This window comes from Tiliqua scincoides, chromosome 7 (genome assembly GCF_035046505.1).
Source record: "Tiliqua scincoides isolate rTilSci1 chromosome 7, rTilSci1.hap2, whole genome shotgun sequence".
NCBI classification, from domain to species: domain Eukaryota; kingdom Metazoa; phylum Chordata; class Lepidosauria; order Squamata; family Scincidae; genus Tiliqua; species Tiliqua scincoides.
Window position 1 is genome coordinate 18,736,990 of NC_089827.1, and position 19,504 is coordinate 18,756,493.

The window sequence follows — 19,504 nt, forward strand, 5'->3', positions numbered from 1 at the left end:
AAGGGGCAGTGAGGGAGAGAAAGCGAGCCCGTTTACAATGTAAGGGAGCAGCAGATGGTTGAGGGTAGAGTTGGAGGAACAAATTCATGGGCAAAGGTAAGTTATGGAGGTGGGAACGAAAAAGGTGTCAGGCCATGAGAGATTTTAAAGAAGGAATGAGGAGTTTGCACTGAATCTAGGGGCAGAGAGATAACAAATGGGAAGCTTTAAGGGTAGCCATTACCTAATTTGAACAATTACTTTGGGGTTGAATTCTAGAGGCAAGGGGGTTCAAGTGTGACCATGAAAGGCCAGAGAGGAATCCATGGCCTAGGCCAGCAGTTTTCAAACTCTTGGGGAGCGTTTGAGCCGCTCTAAGCCCTGGCAGGGGAGGGACAGCGAGGAGGCAGCAACATGACCCCCAGCTCAGGGGACTGCAGGGGCTTGGCTGGACCTACCAGAGTGTCCTGCAACCTCCCGGGGGTGCAGGGAGCCTTGCGTGACCGTGTGTAGGGCTCCCCAAAGCATAAGAAGTAAAAGTGGAGCAATCAGGCTCCACTTCTGGTTTTGTGGAAGTGGCCTCCCTTGCCTCCTTGTCATGTCCTGCCCCGTAAGGGCAAAGAGGCCAGGGCCCTCAGGCTGGGGCGTCATGATGCCCCAGTTTGAAAAGCCTTAGCCTAGGCTTAAATCAAGGTGACCAGAACCTGATGACCAGAACATAAATCAAAGTTTCACTGAGAAGATGGAAAGGAAGGGCCATTTGCAGATGTGTTTGTTTTCATTGACAACTAAACAAAAACGCATTTCTTAAATGCCTCTATCCATAAGTAATGAGTAAGGAAGACTGGAATTGTGTATTCAGTTGTGAATTAAAAATGTTGGTTTAATCATGGTTTGTAAATCACAGTTAAAGCACAATTCTGGGTTTTGATGAGCTGTACGGCAGTGGTTTAAACAAGTCACAATGTTGATGTCGCATAGTTCAGCAACAGAACTCAGGAGGTAAGGGAAGGAGGAGGAGATAGTGTGCAGGCCCAGGTTCATTCACAAATGAATACATGTCATCTGAACCCACCCACTATGTGAAGAAAATCTATTTAGACAAGTGAAAGAAGTGATCAAATAAATGCTTCATTGCTTGTTCAGCTGTAATGCATATTGATTTTTTCTGAGGCTTTCACTGGTCCACTATGGACAAATGAGCTGGTCCTCTACAAAACTATAAGTGCAAGATTATCATCTTAAAATAGCTCTAGAAGAAACTTCTTCAATCATCATGGGTAATTGAGACTGGATCCATTTGATTTCTGTCAAGTCTTTCCTGTGAAAATGAAGGGGAGCCCCTGACCAAACAAAGAGGAATTGAACCTCTGTCTGAACAAAGCCATGAAGTTCAATAAGTCCTATGAAGTTTAACAGGGGATTACTTTCAGGTAAATTGGCCTAGGATTTCAGCTTAAAATATTCTCCTGCCTCCCTAGAATGCTCAGTGTGATTTCTCAGCTATGTGATTAAGTAGACGTATTCAGTGTCTCTTTCGTAAAACATTTAAGTTACTTACAGAAAAAAAAATGCACCACAATGCTTTTCCTTTATGGCATGAAAGAGCTACTGAAATTGACCCCATTCTGACTTATTAAATCTGGCATACTTTTTTCTTGGTGAAAAGTGCAAACTTTAATGTGACCTATTTTATCTTTAGATGTGTAGAAATAGAATGTATTAAACTTGAATACTAATTAACAGAGGGGAAAAAAGGACTGATTTATGAAAATAGGTCTAGGATATGCACAGAATGCAAAAGATCCTACAGTAACACTCCAACTCAGTACAATTCATCTTATGTGCAAAAAGAAAAGAAAAAATTAAGATGTTGAAGACAATTCAGCAACTAGCCTTGAAGTTCTGGGTCTTTTTTCCTCTCATCAGTGAGAAAACCCGTTAACTGTCTTCCAAATGAGAGAGTAAAAGGCATATACTTCTTGGTTTGGTTTACTATGTTTACTTCTACACACAGCTGACAAATTACTGTTAACATCGTCTTCAGTAAAAAAAAAGGCACATGTCAGCTGATACAGGCTTGTACAGATCCACTTAAAAAATGAAACCAGTAGTTGATGCCAAAAAATATGGCCTAATTCACCCCTTAATGCCTTTGCTGCAAAAGCAACAGGAAGAGAAGGAGGACTGCTTTTATAAGAGCAGGTAAAAAAAAAATCTTTTTAAATACAGTGCTACCCTCTATACCAGCCATTTTCAACCACTGTGCCATGGCACATTATTGTGCTGTGAATGGTCCACAGGTGTGCCACAGGAATTTGGGAGAGGGTCATTTATTAGTAGGACCAATGGGGGATGTGAGCCCCTCACAGTATTAATTATCATCATCATCAACAGTATTTATATACTGCTTTTCAACAGAAAGTTCACAAAGCGGTTTACAGAGAAAATCAAACAAACAACTAATGGCTCCCTGTTCCCAAAGAGCTCACAATCTAAAAAGGATGCAAAAGAACACCAGCAAAAAGCTACTAGAAAAGACAGTGCTGGGGTGAGGAGGGCCAGTTATTCTCCCCCCCCCCCCCCGCTAAATAAAGGAAGAGCACACACTTAAAAAGTGCCTCTTACCCAGTTAGCAGGGGTAAATGGCAGTATGGTGTGCCTTGTCAATTGTTAAAAACCTGATGGTGTGCCATGAGCTGAAAAAGGTTGAAAATCACTGCTCTCTGCAGCAACCCTCCTTTCCCCAGCCTTAGGTGTCTGAGGGGGAGGGATCTATTTTCATCACAACCACAGCATGGAAGGAGAGGGTTAAACGGAAGACACTGTCTGACATAAAAGAAAGGATTCCACTATGAGCTCATTGTTACAGAGGAAAGACAGACAGATACAGACAGAGCAATACAGAGGATGCTATCTTGAGAAGCAGGGCCACACAAAAGGACAGCAAAAGGACAGCTGTGCTATGATTGATCTGCAGCTGAAAGACAGTGCAGCTGTTCCTTTTTTAGTTATTTAAAGGAGTCTGATTTTCTCTGTTTTGGAAGGAACAGAAAATGGGCGGGAACAGGATGTTTCTGATGACCCCATGCATATGCCCCATAAGAAGTGAACTAAGAATGGCAATTTACATTAATAGCCCTGTGCTGATTTCCCCTTGCTTCCAAGTAAATGTAGATATGACCGAACCACAGCATGCCAGTGAGTCTCTAAAGCTGGATTGGGACTCACCAATGGGGTTCAGAAGCCTTGTGTTGCCTGAACCCATCAATGGAGGCTGAGGCAGAAAAGGAGAAGGAGAAATGAAGCTTTACTTCTGTGCTCCAGACGGAGTCAATCTGGGGCCAAACTTTACCATAATTTGATTAAAATCTGTAGGGCCACCAGAGGCCAAGAAGAGTTGCCTCTGGGGCCAAATCAAACCCAGCTGCTGCCAGTTATGAATTGCTTATTTAGAACATGATTGGCCTTGTGTATACTGTGATTATTTTTATATGAACAAAACAGTAAATGAAATCATTTCTCTGGTGGTATTAGAAGAGCTAAAATACTCCAGCAAGCTTAGCAACATCAGCATACTTAACGAGCTTTGTAGTCACTTTGACAATAAATTGTATTCTGGGTACCAGTAAAACTATTTTTCTAAGCAAGTATGAGTACCGGAATTAAAAGGATTGTATGCAAGCTCCCTTGGGACAGTTGTAATCTGAATCTTTCTATTATCATGGTCAATGTGCCTGAACAAATTAATTTGAAGTTGCAGTGAAGAGCAGCAGTCACACATGCTAAATATTTAGCTTCCACAGAAAGTGACACGCAACTCCACAGAGATCTAATCTATAGCAATTACCTAGGCAAGTCAACTGACCTGAGCAGAATGTTAATCTTCCAAACTTCACGTACACCAACAAAGTTACAAAAACGAGTAATGATCTATGCTTGCTTTTCTAGGCCACAGTGCTTCCATAAAAAGCATTTTTATTTCTCTATATAGTACCTGAACACCTTGCAGGAAGAATCCACTGGCAAACTGATGGTGGGGAGAAAGAAGGATCGAAGGAGACAGTACCAGATAAAATATACACTGCACCTCAATAGTAACCCAATCAGCCACTCCCCTACTTTGTTACGCATCTTGGAAAGCAGTCATGTTTTTCTATCTTGTGGACTAATACAAGATGAGATTTGGATCAGACCAAATCCTATCTAGTCCAGCATCCTATTTCCTGCACTGGCCAATCAGATGCCTGTGGGAAATATAAGCCGTCTTCTGTAATTGCTCTGCAGCAGTTGCTAATCAGAGGCATATTCCTTTTGAACCTGGATGCCATCATGACTAGTACCCACTGATAGACATTGTCTAATTCCTTTCCCAAGACATCCAAGGTAGCAGCCACCACCATAACTTGTGGCAGGGTGAAGAAGGACTTCCATTTGTCTATGCAAAATCTTCCAACAGTCCCTGGAGAAAGCATACCTGTGGTTTAGCCAGTATGGTATAGCAGATGCCAATGTGATACACTGGATTACAAAGTTATAGCAAAACTCAGGTTTAAATCCTCACTTAGCCATAAAACTCATCAGCTGTTCTCAGGCCAGCTACAATCTCTCTGCATATTCCACTTCACGGTGTTATTTTGACAATAAAGTGGGTAAACGAAGAGAACCGTGTACACTGTCCTGAACTCCATGGAGTAAATGAAGGATAAAAACATATCATTACTGTCTGCACTTAGTAATAATCTATACTATTAAATAAATTTACTATTACTATTTAGTAAATATAATCTATTTACTAAATTTCAGTAATTTAAATGTAGCTATCCAAATGAGATGTTAGTTGTATGAAACAATGAATTTCCTTCAATACTTAAGTTGCATTTTAGTTACTTCCAAGGTTTAGTTATTACTTCCAGTGGATTATCATGAGCAGAGTAGATGATCTTAGGCCCCTATCAAATGTGCAGTTATTCCATGAGAAAATACATCCATGAGTCACAGCTGTGAGTTTCAACCTACATGGGAGTTACAACCACGTGGTTACTGAAATCCGAGTCACACCTTGAGACTTCTGAGCAAGTGGGCATAGGATCATGCCCCCAAACAGGCATGTGAAGTCACCCAAGCAGCTACCCTTTATGCCCATTACAAACCAGGAGTGCCTACTGAGTACCTCCGGGAGGCTAAGGCCTGAGAAGGACACGTGCAGCCTTCTGTAATGGAAGATCAGAAGATCATCAGGTGGATGATGTGGTGTTGACAGCGATTCCCTGTTTTGACAGCTGTTTGACAGCTCTGGGAAGGGCAGGGCTGGCTCCACAGCTGTAATCAATCAAGGCCAATGGAGACCTGGATGGACACCTGAGCTTCATTTGACCTTGATGGGACTTTGAATGGACATGGACTGCAGGGATGGCTCACCTGAGCCTAATTTGGAGCTAATGAGGTAGCTCACAGCTGAGCTGCATTTGGATCATGAGACATCCAAGGATAAAAGGCAGCTTTGGAAGGAGACAGGGCTACCCTGACCCAGGACCAAGAGCGGGACGCTGACCCAGAGGGAGATGCTACCTGATCCAGAGGAGACCTGATCTGAGTTTGACCTTGGACTGGGACTGGACCCTGACTTTTGCCTGCTGCACTTGTGAGTTTAACAAGGGAAGTTAATTAGCCTTAAGTGGGCACAAGGCCCAGTGGATTCGGATTTGGCAGAACAATTGGTACCAGGAGTGGGGTTCGAAGCCTGAGGCAATTAATATTAAGGGACACAGGTGTGTGCAAAGGAATGAACTCCTTTTGGGTCTGGGATATGGAGCCCCTAGTAAAGAACGTGTACTCTTCTGCTGTGTTTTGGAATGCATGGAGTGTGCTGGGAATGATATGGACATTAATAATGGCACTTGTCCATATCTGGAAGTTTGGTAAGTTTGTTTTTTCCTATTTGAGAATTCCTATTCCTCCTATTCCTATTTGAGGAAACTCTGGGTGCCAGGTGGGGATTGTTTGGCGGAGATGCAGTATCTAAAATGGGAATTGCATAGGCTGAATGGGGTAATCTGTTGTTTAAAGGAACAGAATTCAGCTTATGCTGAAGCCTTGGCAAACGCCCAAAAGCAGATAAGGGTAGTGGACTGTCTTAATGAGGCTCTCTTTGCCTGGTTGGCAGAGCTCAAGGAAAAACTTAAGGCAGAGGTAAGGGAGGAGCCCAAGCATCCTAGCTGGTATGCAGGCCTCTTACAGGCTGATAGTAGCACTGGTCTGGACGCTAGTATGAAAGCTCCAGCCAGACAAGGGAAAGGTGAAGGGGCACAGCCTGTAGTTCAGGCACACCCCCTTGTAACAAAAAAGGGAAGAGGACTAGGGCAACTGGAGGACACAGAAGAGAGGACTGCCAGGACCCTGCTGGAGGAGACACTCTGCTAGAGAGAACACTGCTGGAGAGGAGGAACTCTACTGCAGAAGATTGGACTGGGAATACTGGACATGGAAGACTGGACTGTGCTTTGGAGACTGGATTGGACTTGGACTGGAGGCTTCAGACCTCTACCCACTAAGTTAAGTGGAGTTTTGGGGAGGGAAAGCCTCTGGACAAGAGGACTTGCAGGGAGTGTATGTGTTTGTAGCAATAAATTCTTGTTAATTGCTATAGATAAGGAATTCTGTGTTTATTCCTTTGCACACCACAGCTGTGCTTCTTGGAAAAGGGGGGTGTTAATTAGCCAAAAAGCGGGCATTAGAAGGGAGTTGGAATATTTGGATGGGACAAATTGGTGTAGTCGGCAGGAACTGAGATATTTGGCAGAACACCTTCCCATTCTACTAACGTTTTTGTGTCAAAAATAGGAAGTGGGCTTTTTAATTTTTTACTTTTTTTCAGAAGTTTGATGGCTTGGGGAGCCCTGCACAGGGGTCTGTGGGCTCCTGAACCCCCCAGGAGGCAGAAGCTGGCTGTAGGTAAGTATAGGAACTCCTTCCTTGTTCCTGACAGCAGCACATTCCTGGAGATTGCGTTACTGCTTTTCCCCCCTCCCCTGCAACAACTTACCTTGGTTCTCAAGCTCCCTGAGAATTTGAGAACTGCTAGTATAGATGGCTGGGGCACTTAATTCTCCATTGCTGTGGATCTTCATCATGCTAACCTACCACCTATTTGCAAGCCGATCACTAAAGCTATGGTTTGTAGAACCCGTTTACAGTCAATTCTCATGTCCGCACACTCCGTTCCCATGGATTATCTTATCAGGGGAAACAAGATTGTAACTCATGCCATGCCATCTACTGCCTGTTCTCAGCTATCCGTGACCATTCCTTACGGGGGCGCGGGGAGCCCTGTGTGACCCTCCACAGGGCTCCCCAGCCTTCAAAAAGTAAAAGCAGAACGATTGCGCTCCACTTCCGGTTTTGTGGAGATGGGGTGCAATCGCTCCGCTTTCACTTTCTAAGCTGCGGGTAGCCCTGTGGACAGTTGCGCAGGGCTCCCCACACCCTCGGGAGCCTGTAGCAGAGACTGGTAAGTACATACCAATTCCTGTAGCCCCCTAGGTGACACGATCCTGGGGATAGTGTCGCTGCCCCCCCCCCTGCAAGTACTGTGGTTCAAACTCTCCCAGAGAGTTTGAGAACCGCTGCTGTAAGGGAAAGACCAAGTAGAGCAGTGCCTCCCAAACTCCTGCAAGGGAGTTGGGAGCACTGCAAGTGTGTGCGGGGAAGGGGCTATGGCAGCAACACGATACACAAGATCGCACCACTGTTGGGAGGGGAAGGGGGGGTTTTTCCGCTTACAAATATAGAACCACATGCACAATTCCACATATAGCAAGTCCTCGCTTAAAGTCATTTCATTAAGGGGCAAAAAAAAAAAAAATGATTCCTGCATCTGTGTGGGTTCTCTCTGGCCAGGAAAGCTCACACATGTTTCTGTGTTTAATATTAGAAGAGTTTGGGGTCTTTATTTAGAAGTTAGGTGATGTTTTTCTGACCAGAAATATGCTGTAGGGAATGTAACTTTCCTTTATGTGTATCAATTAGCCAATGGTAATATTGGTTTCATTATAAGTCGTTTTGCTTAAACTTGCACTTTTCTAAGAACCTATCGAAAACTTTAAGTTATGACTTGCTTTACATTCCAGGAGGAAAGCTTTCTGCATTTACTTCAAACTACACTCCTGATCCTCTTTCCTTCCCCTATACACTGCAAACCATGAATCCCCTTACCCCTGCATAAGCTGCTCCACTCTTCATGGGTCTCCTCTGACCTGCACTAACAGTTTGCCTGAATCACAAAACTGAAATAATTTCCGAACAACTCAGTGGTACTACTATCACCATGTAATGTGCTTATGATAAGGTTGCTAGTATAGGATTTCTCTGTGCTATGAGTACTACCATGCATAAAGCTTTAGGGAATATAATATATTTTACTCAATGTACCCTGCACATACTTGCTTTACACAGATGCTTATTTAATTTCCCTTGAAATAAATAATTATTTAATTTATCTGAGAATCGATTCCTCCTCTCCCTGCTCCCCCCGGGGTCAGAGATTGAGAACACTTCACAGTTAAAAAAAATCCTGGACAAAAGGTGGCAATCACTCTTCCATACATGGTAAAAAGTTTACATGGCACAATGACTTTGCACCACCGCCCTGCTATTGCCTTTTCAACAGCAGTTCTTGCTTTTCAGAAAGAGATTTGAACTAACATTTTCTTGGATGATTTGATGCATAAATATAAGATTCACTTGGCATGGAAAGGAGAGGACTTCTCACCGGTTTCGCAGCTTGGGCCCGTGAAACCCTGTGGACAGGCGCAGACATTAGAAGCGATACAGGCTCCGCCGTTTCGACAACCATCCTTACAGAAAGCTGAAAAACAAAAAAATCATTACAGGATCTCTTAACAGTACTGTAAAAACCATTAAAGAAATACCATCTTAAATAAATGTGGTAGTCCCTTTAGTGGTATGGTGGGAAAACATAAAGGTACTTCCTGAAACAGATACTGTATATTTGAGTTCACATGCTCATGCATTAGGCATTGCACAGTCTAATACACTGTGCCTTCACCTGTGAGCTGGAAAAATAAAAAGTGTTCAACAGCCCAATCCTATCCTCACCTTGCACTGGTTTAGTTGCACCCAAAAATGGGTGTGCTGTATCCAAGGAAGAGGCTGTCGACCGAGGGGGCGGGGTTTCAGCAGGGAAAGGAAAATTAAATCCCCCTACCCCTGCATTCGCCTCCCACTCTGCAATGTGTCTCTTTGGACCTGTGCTAGTGATTTTGCTACTGTGAGCCTGAGGAGAGAAAGGCTGGAGGGGATATGATCTGGTGTGTGCCATCGCCACCGGATCCACCCTTCCCACAGCCTCCTTGTCTCCGTTAGGCCCCCTCTCCACTCAGTTTCGCCTCCTTCTTGCCCATTTCGCTCTCCCCCACCCCTTCTGCCCGCTTACCAGCAAAGGTGGGTAGCAGGAGAGCTGAAGACATGCACGGGAAGGCACATCTTGTAAACATGCAAGGCCAGGCTTGGCTAGCCATACTGGCAAGAGTGTATGTGTGTGGGGGTGCACATGAAATTGTCCTGAACTTCTCATAACATCCGCATACAGCAGTAAACATTCTGTTCTGGGATACAGCGGTAAACATGCATTTGCTATCTTTAATAGTGCTAAGCAACATATTACTTAAAAGGTTCAATGCTAAAATGATTGCACTGCATGTCCTTCCAATGACTGTACTTAAGCTATTTCTGCCCAACATTGCATATATACAACAGGGGTCAAATGTGTACACCTGTGGGCTGGGCAGAAGTGGGTTAAAGATGTTTGGCCTGAATGATTAAAATTCACCTTCAAGGTACACAGAAAACATTTGCTTTTGCCATTCAGAAAACAATCTGGTTTTTGTTCTGATATCTTACCTTTGCATACAGTGCCATTTCCAGTATAACCTGGCTTGCAGACACAGTTATGACCTCCCACAGTGTTGAAACACAATGCATTTTCATCACAGTTGTGTTGGTTTGTGAGACATTCGTCATGCTCTGAAAGGTGAACAGAAAATGTATATTATTATTTGCAACACTCAACAACATAATGGGAGGAAAGAAGCAAAGATACAGTTTCAGGCTAACAAGCACAACGTTGTCAGTGGTTAGTAAGAGTGATTTCCAGGGTTTACCCAAGAAGCTAGTGACAAAATTGGGATTTTTCCCCCCAGTGGTTGTGTACTGAAACAGTGGGAAACTCTATGGATAGTGGTATAGCCCTTCACTAAAAACAGAGAAAGCAATCCTAAACCATTCAATCAATGAGAGTTTTGCTACAGATTCTAATCAAATGGAAATGGCACACACAGTTCTCATACTTTTTAAATTAAAAAAATTACAAGGGGAAGTAAATACTATTTTGCTGCAAGAGTGATGTGATTTAAATTTCATGCAGGTCTTGTTTAGTATTAGATCGGCATACATATCCTGCAAGTAACTACTCATCCTAATTTCTTGCATCGAAAAGGGACAGAGTTCCATGTTTCTGTTTATTGTTATGTGCCAAGCTTCCAGACTGGATGCTATCCAGTTCTGTGCCCATCTCACTCCAGAGAGTGGAAGTCAGAAATTCTGAATGATAATTTTTAATGCTAATTTACATGCTAATTATCCTGGACCTTCAACATATCACTTGAAGTGTGTTCAAATCAATAATTACGTTTATGAGAATAAAGCAGTAATTTCCTTATAGCAAGTCTTTTAATCACAGCTGACCGACTAAGGACTGCGATCCTGCACATACGCTAGAGTACTGCCTAGGTGCTAACTAGACAGCATTTTCAGAAATAAGATTTTAGATGACTGAGATAATTTCTGCTCCTTCTATGACCCCTTTTGATTAGTGATTTTCAAACTCCATTCTGTGAGCTTCTAATGAAGCTTTTGAGGGGTTCTTCAAAGAGGAGATCAGTAGCTGGCCTCATTAAAAGACAGATTGTCTATTGCAACCAATCTTCTTCTGCAATGCACTGCCACAGGAGAAAGGTGTTGGGTGTATAATAGGGTGTACTCTCAGTTCTTGCAGGACAAAAGTGAAGCCCAACAAGTGTCCATGTGAAGGGATGAGCATTTCACATGAACTGAATGAAGACCTTAGAACACATTCCAAACACCTCTGCAAAATACAACAGTTCCATAGCAGATACACAGGGGCTCTTTGGTAGATTCAGTATATTGACGTGAAAAGGATTCTCTAAAGAAAGGAAGTCTGAAAATATATTATTTTCTGCTCAAATATATTATAGTCCAATCCTATCCATTATCCCTGCCCTATTGATGCCAATATGGCAACCACTGCATCCCATGGTGGGATGGTCTCTTCTAGGTAAGAGAACAAGTGCAGGAATGGGGGCTACTCAGCACTGGGACTACTAAGTAGCTGGTGTAGGTCCACATGGAACTGTGCTGCAGGATTGGGTCTGGGAAGGGGATTTGGATATTGGCAGCACTGATCCCATCCCACTCCAAGGTCTGATCCATTCATCCATGCCCCCACCTCACCCCTCCGCTCCACATTCCCATTCAGCTCTCCTGCTACTCCCTCCTGCCTGTCCTGCTGACTTAACTTCATTGGTAGAGGTGTGATTTTTCAGTATCATTTTTCCACAGATTTTGTTTTTTGACAAAAATGGTTGGTTGGCAACCTTCAGTCTCGAAAGACTATGGTATAAGCCTACAGCACCTGGTATTCCCAGGCGGTCTCCCATCCAAGTACTAACCAGACCTGACCCTGCTTAGCTTCCGAGATCGGACATGTGCAGTGCAGAAAGTGGTGTAATGTGGTTTTTATATGCAAGAGTGCATTTCTATAAATTATAATTATAACTGCTTTAAAAGTGTACTAGGTAGGTGATATAAGTATTATAGTGTCAGCAGCCACATTCATTACCCATGCACACACACACACCCATCCAGCCAAACCAGTCTACAACAACCAATGAGTAGAGGTAGAAAACAGTTTAAAAAAAAACAAAAACTGAGTGGATCAACTTAGATGACCCCAATGTACGAAATCAAATTTTGATTTGAAGTGGAATTTATAAACCATTATTTGGAGAAAATTCCAGTTACTGTAATTAATCTTAAATTAGCCATAGTTTCCCCAAGCTATGCTGAATAACAGCAAACTAAGCCTAGAATAAACCAGGAAACACAGGAGGAAATCTGCATGACATAAGGGAGAAGGGGATGCACAAGGCCTCAGCATGATCCTCATTCAAACTTGACCCATGTGTGACTTCAGGTCCTTCTTCCAATCACAAAAATCATGCCATGGGCAGAAAACTTGGTTGTGCATCTCTTAAGTCTTCAGCAAAATAAGTTAAGAAACTGCTTTTTTTTTTTTAAATTCCTGAAGCATGCAATTTAATTACTCTCATCTCAGCATGAACAACTACATTATTGCTCATAAAATTATCTAGCCATCACAATAATCTTTCTACAGTAAATGACTTTGTGACCACCAACAGCAGTGAATTCTACAGGCTGACTCCATGCAGGGAAAAGAAGCATTTGCAATGGATCAAGCTATTAGGAAAGAGAAAGAAGTCACAACTTGGCAAATTAGGGCCAAGGCTGTCAGCTGCATTTCAGAATTAAGGAGGCAGGCTTGGTTGATTTATATCATTATCTTAATGCTATTAAAAAGAAGCTGAATTAATTTTTTTCTCATTTTATGTAGTATAACAGAAAAATAACTATGGAAAGATAGGTGAAATTTTGAAAAACACTCTGATGTCTTAAGGATGCTGCAGTAAAATATTTCATTCCTCAACCAAAGGAGAAAACTCTTGTTATTGCTGCTTACAAACTTTGGGCTTGGAGTCTGTCTACACTTTGTGGAGTTAGCTTACCAGAAACCACATTCCAAGCAAGTTTTGCTGAAGTTATCTGATCCAGAGCACAAATATGAATGCAAATATCCTGGTTATTGTCTTTCAAAAATCTACCTGACTGAGGACAGATATACCATAGTGGAGCTAGTCTGGATGTATCTAGTAAGAGAAGGTACCAAAAGGATGAGTGAAATCTAGCCAAGAAATCTGCAAGGAAGCGGTTATGAGGCAGAAATATTTAATGTAGCAGTTTGCATTTAGAAGCACATAGACCCTCAAACTCAATAACAGGTGACTTCAAGAACAGCTGTCACATTCAATCATCAGAGGTCTCTTTTTTACCTTCAACTCAGTGGATTCAGTATCCTAGTCCCGTTCGCCACTGCCTAATGTTTGTGGAGCTGGAGTTCAGTGGCATAGCTAGGCCGGGGAGGCCTGCCCCATGCAGTGATCTGGAGGTTTCCCAGATTCTCTGCAGGTGGGGTGCGCAGCGCTTGTCACCCAAGTGTTTGGGGCAGCAAGCAGAGGATTGAAAGGCCCTCCTGCCCATCCATGCCTCCATGTGGCTCCAAATCGGAGCCATTCCAGAGGAAGGAGGTGGTGCGATGATGCAGGAGGGTGACATGATGGTGATATCACATAACCCTGCCCCAAGTGCCAGTCAGTCATGCATTACTGCTGGAGTTCTGTATGTTGATGGACTAGTACAGGTTTCCCAGTAATGGCACACTTTAAGAGAAACAAGAAGCCTACTATGAACAGTGCCAATTAGTCCACAGTCTTACCATGACAGCCTATAGAATCTTTACAGTTGATGCATCATGGAGCTGCTATGACTTCCAGGTTGTAGAGATTTTATAAAAGCCCCATTACAAGCCAAATCATATTGTATATGAATATTTCCAGAAAGATAACTGCCATGTCTGAGTGTGTGCAGCATGTGTAAAGGGTAGGAAGCAAACTAAGCAAAATACTTAAGAACAGCAACTTCACGAATATCAAATACAGCTAAGACTACAATAGTTCATGGGTTTCCAGCTTGGAGATTACAAGGCTCAGGCATTTAGAGCTCCATAACACAATTTTCCTCAAAATATACATCACCACTGAAGCAAGTACTCTAAATAATGCAACAGAAGAAAAGAAAAAAAGGAGAGGTTGGTTGGGTTTGGGAAAAAAAAAACCTGCGGTATTCTGGGCAGGGAGCCCATGCATTTTTTAATATACTGCTGTAATGGAATTCTCAAGTGAAAGATACTTTCTCCTACATTTCAGTATGAAAAGTCAGAAGCAATAGCTTTATTACAACCAAAATGGCCAGCATCATTTTCCAGACCCCAAGCCAAATGGCCAAAACGCATTATCTGTATGCCTTTTACTAGTATTTTAGTAACACATGCGATTTTCCTAAGAGTGAAGTTATTGCTAGTTGGGAGGGGGGAGGGAGAACAGCAAAGAGCAAATGGGTGATTTAAAAATCTACCACATAGTAGGAGTAGTTTGATGTTTAAATGGGGAATAATGAGTTTTATAACCAAGTTTTTCAGATGGATTTCTATGTTATTATCTAAATTCAAAGCAAAGATCATATTCAAATTAAAGTGGTTTAAATGATATGTTTTTTTGATAGCATATTGGATAACCATGATACAGAGCACATAATAGTGCTGTTGAAGTTAATGTTGTGCTTCCATTTCCATTAAATATCTAATATAAATTGAACTCTGCTTTTCACTTTACTGGATGCATTTTGAATAATGGTGCCTAGTGTGTTCTCCAGCACTTCTGAAAAACAACTGTTCACAGAGGACCAAATATATCATTTCAAAACAAAGAACATTTTATTCATAAGGTCTGATCCTGAATTTCACTGGATCCAAAAATAAGCACAGAATGCAGCATTTGTACAGCTGTTATATTCTAAAGCAGCAATTTTCAACCAGTGTGCCACAAAACTGCTGTATGAAAAGAGCTGGGGGGAAAAAAACTTCCAGGTTCTGTGGCTCTGTTTCTAGGGCAATTGACTGTAGTAACGAATTTACTGTCTTCCTCTGCGGCAAATTTGTTACTTCAGACAGTTGCCCAACAGAGCCACATGACCCAAAAGAGTCTCCTGGATGCTGAAAGTGACATCATAAGAGTGACATCACAAGACGATAGAGAAGATCCACAGAGGTCAGTGTGTCATGAAAAGGAATATATTTAAGGGCCCAATCCTATTCAACTTTCCAGCATTGGTGCAGCTGCAATGCAGACCCAACTTAAGGCCTCTGTCACTGCCTCCTCACCACAGGACGCAGTGCACACCCCATCAGCACAGCTGCAGCAGCACTGGGAAATTGGATAGGCTTTGTCCATAAATCTACTGCTAAACTATAGCCATAGCTACTAGAGCAGGGGTGCCCAACCCCCGGCCCTGGGGCCACTTGCGGCCCTCAAGGCCTCTCAATGCGGCCCTCAGGGAGCCCCCAGTCTCCAATGAGCATCTGGCCCTCTGGAGATTTGTTGGAGCCCACACTGGCCCGACGCAACTGCTCTCAGCTTGAGGGCGACTGACCTCTCATGGGAGCTGTGGGATGAGAGCTCCCCCCACTGCTTGTTGTTACATGCCTGTGATGCAATAGTGGCAGCAAAGGAAAGGCTGGCCTTGCTTTGTGCAAAGACTTTTATAGGCCATGAGCTATTGCAAGACCTTCATTCATTCATATAAGTTCATCTTTAATATATTCATTTATGTAAACTTATGTAAATTTATTCAAATTTTAAATGTAAATTAATTCTTTTTTTTTCCCCCGGCCCCCGACACACTGTCAGAGAGACAGTGTGGCCCTCCTGCCAAAAACTTTGGACACCCCTGTACTAGAGCAACAATACAGGAGGCGATATGTGAGACCACTAACAGGAAGTCCTCTGCTGTCTACTTCCTGTTAACAATCACCTCCTGTAGCATTCATCTAGCACAGTGGTTCTCACACATTTAGCACCAGGACCCAATTTTTAGAATGAGAATCTGTGGGGACCCACCAGAAGTGATGTCATGACTATAAGTGACATCATCAAGCAGGAAAATTTTTTGCAATCCTAGGCTGCAATCCTACCCACACTTACCCAGGAGTAAGTCCCATTTACTATCCTTGTTAAAATATGCATAGTAGCTTGTCGAAAGTACAGGTCTCTAACATTTCCCCAAATGCAGTCACATAACCATGGTAGCATCAAGTCTAATATATTAAAAATATTGAAATGAATGGGGACCCACCTGAAATTGGCTCGCGACTCACCTAGATCAGTGGTCCAGACCCACAGTTTGAGTAACAGTGATTTAGCAGATATGAGTCTAGAATCTCCCTGTCTGCTTCCTGTTCCAGTTTTGCAAAAGTGTTTGCAAATGAAGAGAAATGAATAATGAGGGTGATGGGGGGATTTTAGTAGGGTTCACTGCTACCCATGGTTTCAGGTGTCCACAGTAGCAGCAGGAACCTATCCCCCATGGACACGAGGGGACACTTGTAATTGGATTGAAAAGAGACTCAAAAATGCATGAGAACATATACTTTTCATGTTCATTTCATTACTGCTACAGAGTATTATAGCAACACCATTGGGCAAGGTTTCCTTTGATAGTCAAACAACAGAATAATTTCTTTTCAGTTATCCATAAACATGAGTAGATCAATACTTTGCCCGCAAACTGTTTAGGGAATGACTGAACATAAAAACACTCATATTCCTATTCCTTTGGAATAGGATCAAAGTATTAATACAAAAACACATATATTTGCTCTTTTCCACTGATTTTTTTTCCTGCTGATTTTCATCCAGAGGAACAGACAATATGACTTTAATGATCACTCACGAAACACTATACCACCATACAACCACAGTAAATGTGACAGTAAGTATGACTAAAACCAGAGTTAATTTCATTTCAATAGGAACCTGGCTGTTCCTATTACAGGTGGGCCTTAGTATCTGTAGGATCAGTAACTGCAGATTAGAATATCTGTAGATTCTTATCTCGCAGAGTGGGACACCTGTTGCCCTCCAAACACAACCAGAGCTATGCTCTGGTAGCATCCAGAAGACCTTCTGATGGCTGGGGAAACCATGTGTGACCTCCACAACCCTCATAAGGCCTTCTTGGGTTTTCAGAGGGCCAAAAACATGACTTCTGGTTTTTGGTCAAAAGCTGGTTATGCTTTTTGGTCCTCAGAAGGCCCTCCAGACATGGTCAGAGTACAGCTCCGGTCATGTTCAGATGGCAACAGGGTGCCTGACCCACAGACTTGAATATCCGTGAGATTCAGTATCTGTGGGAGGTCTGGGAACGGATCCCTTGACAATATTGAGGGCCACCCTGTACTTCACAGATGTTTGAAAACCATATAAATCAGAAACATGAATTTTATTTTGTTTGGGAGAATCAGCATCTTAGAAATTAAAACTTTACAGTGTGATTCAGTGTCCAGTAAATTGACTTTAGAAAGATAATAGTTTCAGCAATTCACTGAATTGCTCTTTTATAACAACATATCAAAGAAATAAAGCTGCAAGGCATTTGCAATGATTTATAAATCTGAGTTTGCACATATGTCCATTAAGGGCAAGCAAACTATTTAACAAATTATTTCTAAATTATCAAATATCTCTCACAACAATTTCACTCTGAATTAGGAGTCAAAATAGGCTCCATTCATCACAGCTAAGCTCTGGGAATCTTTAAATGGGGCAATCTAGTTAATTACACTGTTTCCCAGAGTAATGGCTTTAAAGCAGAAAATCAAAACTACTCTTTATGTAAGGATTATGGGTGAAAATCTTGACTTCCCTCCCATGGAAGACTTTCATGGATATATCTCAAGGTTCCATTTGTACAGGAGACCCCCCCCCCCGCCATATCCACGATCCTGTTTGTGCGGATTCACTTACCCATGGATCGGGTCTGCAGGGTCCCCCGTGCACGCTCCTTTTGAGGCAAGGGGAGCTCTATTTCTCTCACCTCTGGAGGGTTGTCTGAGTCTAGCAGAAGCCATGCCCATCCATCCATTGCCTCTTCTGGGCTCAGACCGAGTCTTAGAGGCAAAAACATGTGACTTCCAGTTTTTTAAAAAAAAAATCCCCTTGCCTCTGAGTGGGGACGTGATTGCCCATATCCGCAGTTTCACTTAACCACAGGGGGTTCTGGAACGGAACCCCCACAGATATATGTGCACATCTGCATATACAAGATGGACAGCATATTTAAATTTCTCCAAAAAACCAGAAATCTTATATTGCCATCTTCAACCTTAAAATATATTTAGGAAGATAGTTATGTTGATTTCAATGGACTCTTGCAAGTCAGTAAGGTTAGTATCAGAGCCTTACAGCACAATCCTAGGCATATCTACTGGGAAGTAAGTGCCACTGAGTTTAACAGAACTTTGGAGTAAGGAGTGTGGGTGAGTACAGTGCTGAGCAGCAAAGGGGTGGGGGGGAGAGGAACATTGGTGGGGAGAGGGTGTTTCAGGCGTGGGAAAGAGGACATTCAGGTCTGGGAGAGGGCAAGGAAAACAGAGAAGACGTCTGCCATACCCTATCCCCCACTCATGCCTGAAAGCCCCACACAGGTCTTCTTGGACTTGCGCCAGTGATTTAGCCGGTGCAGATCCAAGCAGCCAAATTGGTCAGGCTAGGGCTTGACCTCCAGCTTGCTCAAACCCAGTGCCGGATACAGCACAGGCCATGTGGCCTCACTGCACTAGCGCTGAACAGGATTGGGCTGCCTGTTAAGAAAAGAATCATGGAACTGTGCACCATTCATATAAACTTATTTCTTTTGGCTACAACTTAAGCAACTTTTAGCTCCAATACTGTTGGTGCCCAGTGTTCATGTGAAGAGTCCAGCCAAAATTTACAAAAATAAAATCTAAATTTTAACCTTAGAATCCGTTTTCCCTTTCCCTCCCACCTTCTTTTCCTAGGCCTGTATTTCTCAGAGTGAATTTCATGATAAAAAAACAAAAAAAAATATCTTTTTCATATACTTAATATGAAATGTGCAGCTTATATATTTATCTATCTATCTATAATTTATTCCTTCATGCTACTTATGCCACAAGACATAGCTCATTCACTCCCTCATATGTAGTGAGGGGGACCAGTTCATGCCAATGTTTAATAGAGTTTATGGAAGGTGGTCATTTATTTCATACCCTATACTCTTGAAAGTTAAAATTATTGCAATTAAAGTATCAGATGAAATTTTCCTTTGCTTAAATGGTTAAATTATTTATGACAATCCTGTTCCAGAATATCTAGTAACTGCTGTTCTGTAGGAATTGCATCTTTTACTATTCTCCTAGGGATGCTGGTTTTCTGCATTGGCAAATTACTGCTCTTTTTACATTTGGAATCATAACAAAGCATTGGCACAGAAGCTCCACATTGCATTATCCAAAAACAATGCCATCCAATGCAGAATTCATGATGCATAAATGTAGAGAAGAGGGACAAGTTAACACAGAGGAAGCATGTTCATTCTAAAAAAAGAACATAAGCAAAGAAGTGCTTCATGGTTCTTTCGCCTGCTATTTGTTGAATTTATTTATTACAAAATTGACCTGATGGGTCATCTCGCTCAGTTGATCCAAGCCTTAATT

General features: G+C 42.4%; 1 protein-coding gene across 1 annotated transcript in view; it reads right to left on the reverse strand.

The window, feature by feature from the left end:
* The window catches only part of NELL2 (neural EGFL like 2), a 147,470-nt gene that overhangs the window by 36,000 nt on the left and 91,966 nt on the right, over positions 1-19,504 (reverse strand). Inside the window, exons 14-15 of the mRNA XM_066633686.1 lie at positions 9,901-10,023; positions 8,750-8,845 (exon numbers count right to left, since the gene is read on the reverse strand). Of these exons, the coding sequence (XP_066489783.1) occupies positions 8,750-8,845; positions 9,901-10,023 (219 nt within the window). The remainder of the gene's footprint in view (positions 1-8,749; positions 8,846-9,900; positions 10,024-19,504) is intronic.